Genomic DNA, 6,000 nt, shown 5'->3' with positions numbered 1-6,000 from the left:
ACAAAATCATATCAAAGGAGAGGGAAAATTATAAGCCTGACTTATCTTTAATGTTATACATCAAAATGAAATTCCTGTGATATGTGGCGTGTGCATAAACAACGGGGCAACGTTTGTCTTTGTTGAATTTAAATGAAAAGTCCCTCTAGATATTAATATGGGGACTTCATTTGTTAGCCTGCTAAGTCAGGGACTTATAACAAAAGCTTTGTAAACAAAAGATTAAACTGAATCGAGCTTTAGAAAATGAAAGGAAAACAAGAGTCAAGTAATCACAGATCAGACTGGGGCTGCTTAGATTGAAATCAGCGCGGGCTACTGGAGTGGAAAATGTTTAATTGAACTATTTCATTACGCGGAAGTTTACGTCCCCCTTGCAGAATCCAAAATACGTGTATCAGAGAAGCCTTTCTTTTCCTCCTTTAAAAACAGGGGCCCGCAGAGATGAAACGCAAGACTGGAGGCGGCGCGGCCCCTCCTGCCACCCTTTGCCCACCTCTGAACCGCGCCAGGCACGGGCCGGGGCCGCTCCCACACCTGTCAGCCGGGTCGTGGGCCAGGGTTGGGGGCATCTGGAAGCCCCCCCCTTCCCAGAGCACACCTGCTGCCCCCAAACCGGAACCGGCCCGGTGGCGCCCCCCCCCACCCGCCCCGCGGACAGGGCGCCACTTGCCCTTTTACTAACCTTGGGTAACCTTTCGGGATCACCCGGATGTCTTGGGATCACTTTCTGCAACCTCTGAAAGCCGTAATCTATGGTTGGTTCATTAAGGGCTGTAACAGGACACAGAAATGCAGGTCAGGTTAATTACTTTTATGCCATCCATTACTCGTTTATCGCACGCTTACAAGTAAATGTGTGATTCTCCTGTTCTGGGGCTCTTGAAGGCAAGCACCCCTGAAAGCTAGCTCTGTCCCGAGGAGCAGGTTTCCCCCTTTCTTTTGCACATAAAAGCAATGATTATTTCTAATCTATAATTAGACTGGAGGAAAGTCAAAGGGTTACTCCATATATTGTAAAAATGGGAGAGCAGTCGGAAAGTTGCAGGTCTCGGGGCCATATCCAGCCATCACCACGGTCTCCATCGCTGTCTACATTACACAGGGCCTTCCACACCGGCTGGGGATTTATGGGAAACTGGCAATTATGACATATGTCCAGCTATTGCTAGCTTCAGATTTATCCCTGTGGTCCTTTTTTGTCTAGCATATTGCCTGAGCGCACGCCAGGCAGGAGGAGCACTTATTCTTGCAAAGCTTTAATAATCTGTGAATGGCTGACTACAAACTGATGTAGGGCACTATCATTCCACCAGCCTCACGAAATTGCTGCCCACAAATAGTAATTAATCTTTTTATCCCTCAAATTGTAATTTTGACTATGAACTGTGCGCGGCCATAAATCAGCGGCACGCGCGCTGTGTACGGTGCATGAATCACGGCCGGGGCTCCGTCCGACTGCAGCCTCTGTGTTTAACAAGCTTTATAAGGAGCCATTGGGCTTTATTATGGCTCTGCCTGACTCCAACAAAAACTGAGCCCGGAGGCCCGGGGACGCGAGTTAAGATGAAAATACTTATTAGAGTACATTACTTCTTGATGTAGATATCGTTTTCCATGGAGTAACGCCACGGTGCATGGCGCGACATAAATCAGGGGGTTTTCTGAGACTAATAAGACCTGCCGCCATCTATTCATTACTCAGCCCGCAATTTGGGCCATCACTCATTAGTCAGCACGTACTTTGATGATTAACACCACCCAACTCAGCAGGTCTGCGGAGCGCCGGGAACACGCTTCAAGGAGCAAGGTTAGAGGCTGCCTTTGAAAGTGCTTTCCGGAATAATTGGTCACCGTTATCCTCGAGTGCTCGGGCTGCTGGTGTCAACACCCACGGCGGGTCTCGTAAGCGCCACCGGAAGACTTGCACGTACACTCGATAACGCGCCCGAAAGTTGAGGACCACAATACGATCTGACATTCCATCATACATGCCGGAGACAAAGGTCCGCACAGGAATGTGAAGTAAGACGTTTTCTTGTTAATAAAGCATTGATCCGACATATTGATTTTACATGACATGGCTTTTGCTGCGATTTTGCCCTCCTTTTCCTTTGCAAACAGTAAAGCTCTTCAAAATGCCTCGGCGTATGTGACACGGCAAAATTTCTAAGTCTCTGTGATGTAAATTCTATATGTGTAAAACCACTTCATAATCAAACCATTAATCATCAGAAGCTGTCAGCGGTGGCTTGGGGGACAATTTGTCATGCCTCTGCCCGTGGCCGGGACAAGGGTGTCAGGCGAAAGTGCAGTGCGGGGGGCAGGGTGGATGGGCCTCACCCAGCGGCTTGGCCCAAAAAAGGATTCGGTGAAGTCTTAGGTTTCTTGACTGGGGAACAAAAAAGGTGGCCCACTGTGCACCCCTAACGCGCCGGGTTTCTCCTCTCCCCCAGCTAATCGCCATGACTGTTTGACTTAATGAATCGGCCTGATGAAAGGTGATCAGAAAAGATAGATGGGCGGCCGCTATTGATTTCATGCAAATGCCCTGACAGGTGATAGACGCTTTAATGCAAGCTTTCAGAAGCTTTATGACTTGTAATAACCATACACTCTCATTCTGGGGGAGACGTTCCCGATGTTTCCGTTGAATTGACATTCTCCTTCTAGGACCCAAAAGATCTTAAAACAGTAGAAAACACACGAGGGTACCGTTCACCCCCCGCTTCCAGCCCAAAGAGCGTTTACATCTCGAGCGCGCTGCCAAGAACGAGGTCGGACGTTCGGAAGATGACCTGCCATCCTACGACTGTAGATCTCGCACGGCGATGGGGGAAGGGGGCGGGCGCCGCTGTTGCGGCTGGAAAGCCCACCGAGGGCTCCGCTATGGTAGCCCGACAGATTTACGCGGAACAATGAGAAGAAGGGGCCCCTGTCTTCAAACTACAGGAGCAAAGACACATGTTCTAGGTTCTGGCGGGTGCGGGGGCTTTGATCCCTGAGCGTGGGACGGCCCCCACCTCTGCGTCTCCGAGAGCAGCTGCCGTCCGCGGGGCCGACCGGCGGCCTTCCGAGGGCCACACCCCACAGAACCCTCCGCGCCATGCCGGGCAAGACAGGGAGTTGCCCAGACTTGGCTGGCGGATTCTACAACCGGAGGAGAAAGCAGAAGCCCCTTGGCGCACACATGTGGGGTGTACGAGGAGGGCCCGGCCGAGCCAGGCCGCGGCTCTGCACGTCCAGTCACAGAGCACCGAGCCAGGCCAATCAATACCACTTTCCTGTTTTAGAACTGGGTAATTATGAGGGGGAGAGATTGCCTGACCTTTCACCTGCACTGCATTACTTTGCTGATATTAAGATAAATTGCCTGATTTTGGGTAAACATATGCTGCGATTCAAGCTGTCAGCACTGGTTTGCTCAGGGATAATTTGTATTGATCTCCCAGCTTCTGCCCAATTTTGCTTACTGACCTCGTGGATAATTAGAGAAGGAGCCTTGGGTGAGCTCAAGTCGGGACGAAGAAGAAATATGAAGAAGAATAAAGCAAATTTGTTTTATGTTAATATTTGTAGGTCCTCCTCTGGCCCTCACATCTGTCAGCATCAGGAGAGCCGTAAATTAATGGACTTGGTTCCTGAGCAGTTTATTCCCAGGAATTATTTAGCAGCGTGCTTAGTCTCTGAACACGTGTCACTGGGTTAAATTAATTTAAACTCTGCCTTAAACACAACAAAAACAAATGTTATTTTCTGCTGAAGGGGAAAAAAAACAGGACATTTCTCAAAATGTATTATAAGCGTCCACCCTTCTGCAGGGACTTCCACCGATCTGTGTCGGAGAGGGTGAGTTTTATAATAAACCGCCCCCCCCGCCCCCGCCAAAAAAAAAAGTAATTAGTGCCCGGTATTTGTTCTGAATTCAAATCTTGCTATGATGGGCCGCTACCTATAAAAGAGATGACTGCAGGCACAAAATTATATCATTTAAGATACGTCAGATTATAAGGCTGTTGTATCAAAAGTCATAAAACAAATGTCCCTTGTGAAATATCTCTTTATTAACCGTGCCATAAGATATTAACATTCCTCATTTAGTGGAGGGCCTTTTATCTGTTTCAAATACATTATTCGTCCTTTTAGAGATAAACTGTATTAATATCCATTTGAGTAGGCTACCGTGGCCTAATGCATAGTAATTTTTGTTGGAGAGCTTTTATTTTAGACTAAGAAAATTACACAGCAATAAAACCTGAATGAAGCAGAAGCTAGAGTAGCCGGGAATCACATTCCATGCCAAATGGGGCAATCAGGCAGCCTGTGAAAGGCCAGATATCCGGCTATCATATGCAGGCCAGCATCCAGCACGGGTCATACAAATAGAGCCTGACACGGCCACATAGACGCAATGAGTCCTACACGCCGGAATAGCCTACAGCTTGGGAAGGATACATATTTAAATATATCTGAGTGTACTGGAGTTAATCTCGTTACTTTACATGCATTAAAGTCATAACAGAAGAAGCATTCTAAATATTTAAGTCATGCCCGTGTACTGGGGGATTAATCACTCCGCAATTGATAAAATTTTAACGGTCTGTGATGTCAGTTCAAGTTGGGATTGCCGGAGCTAATGTGGCAGCAGAAAATGGCATCAGGCTCCGAGCTGCAGCTGCGGCCAGAGCAGCTCCAATCGGCCGGCTGCAATTAGAGACGTACCAATGGGCAAGAGTCAGTGGCATTTTCCTTCTTGTGACACACATAGTTTTAGTTTTCATTTTGATGGCTCAACCTTCTATGTCAGCCAACCCTGCCCTGCAGCCTGTGCTGATCTCTAATACCCCAAAACGTATATGATTATTTTATTAGACTTGAATAGCAAGTCCATTGACGTCTAAACGTAATTCAGTGAAGCAAGGGGACATCTTCCGGACCTCTGGGTTGATAACACACAAACAGAATTTCAGACTGGGCAGCGTATGTGTTTGGGGCCAGTGAGTGTTTTCTACAAGGAGCCACCTCTCTTAGAAGGAGAACGGCCAAACCGAATGCCTTTAAGTCGGGTTCACCCACTCGACATTTATTAAGCAGCTACTACATGCCTGGGGCTCCACTGTGGGAAACCCTCTCCCCAAGGGCATCAGGGAACAGCAGCCCCGAGCAGAGCTGGTCCCCTGGTTCCTGCTGCTGCTGCTGCTTCAATGGGCCGCCTGCCCAGGGTGCTGGGATTTCCCCCCAACCGCCCCCCAGGCCTGGCTGGAGGTGCCCTGCCTGCAGACAGGGACCGGTCTGGGGCAGGAAGGAGGGGTCACGGTGACAAGGCTAAATTGTGATGGCAACCTCCCGAGCACCCCGGCCGGGGAGACCTGGAGACCAGCCCGGCCGGCGAGCAGGGCCGCCGACTTTAAGTACACCGAGACCAGCTGTTCTTACAGCCACAGTTGTGTTTTTAAAACAGTGTCATCGGTGCACAAGGGGGACAGTCACCGGTAGGAAACTAGCCACTTTTAGCATCGCCTCTGTGCTGCTCAAACCGAAGCCCAGCGAGCCAAGAAAGATACAAGAAGTTTCAGGTTTAGCACAAATTCTCCTTCTGCCTGAAAAACCTGCTACAACAATAAAAACAGGAAGACATGCATTTGCTTCATTCCAGCTGCTGGTTGCAGCTATTAAATGAGTTCCAGTTTCATTTCAATAATGATCATCTTCCTGTAACTTCCCGATCATGCATTTGTCATAAATGCAGTAATTTTCTAGCTACAAACAGATCCTCATAATGAGGCAGTTTTTCACATTAGCAACATAACTACATAATAAGAACATCTGCAGTTCCTTTTCCGAGGGACAAGAACGCACTTCAATTAAGGCAATGGGGATTGTTAAATAAGATATAGTATATTTTACTAACAGGGAGACCCAGACCCTCTGCCCCGACAGGCTGCAACCCTTCAGTGTGCCTGAATGAACACAGGTTGTAATGTGTAAAAATTAAATAAA

At 48.2% G+C, this 6,000-nt stretch overlaps 1 protein-coding gene across 15 annotated transcripts in view; it reads right to left on the bottom strand.

The window, feature by feature from the left end:
• EBF3 (EBF transcription factor 3) overlaps positions 1 to 6,000 on the bottom strand; it is a 118,725-nt gene that overhangs the window by 12,237 nt on the left and 100,488 nt on the right. For all 15 annotated transcript variants that reach the window (XM_059050900.2, XM_059050913.2, XM_067024306.1 and 12 more), the window contains one exon: positions 686 to 774. In XM_059050900.2, the coding sequence (XP_058906883.1) occupies positions 686 to 774 (89 nt within the window). The remainder of the gene's footprint in view (positions 1 to 685; positions 775 to 6,000) is intronic.

The sequence above is a fragment of the Kogia breviceps genome, chromosome 2, assembly GCF_026419965.1.
Source record: "Kogia breviceps isolate mKogBre1 chromosome 2, mKogBre1 haplotype 1, whole genome shotgun sequence".
Classification (NCBI taxonomy): Eukaryota; Metazoa; Chordata; class Mammalia; order Artiodactyla; family Physeteridae; genus Kogia; species Kogia breviceps.
The sequence above is the reverse complement of the archived record's forward strand: the minus strand, read 5'-3'. Positions and strand labels throughout refer to the sequence as shown.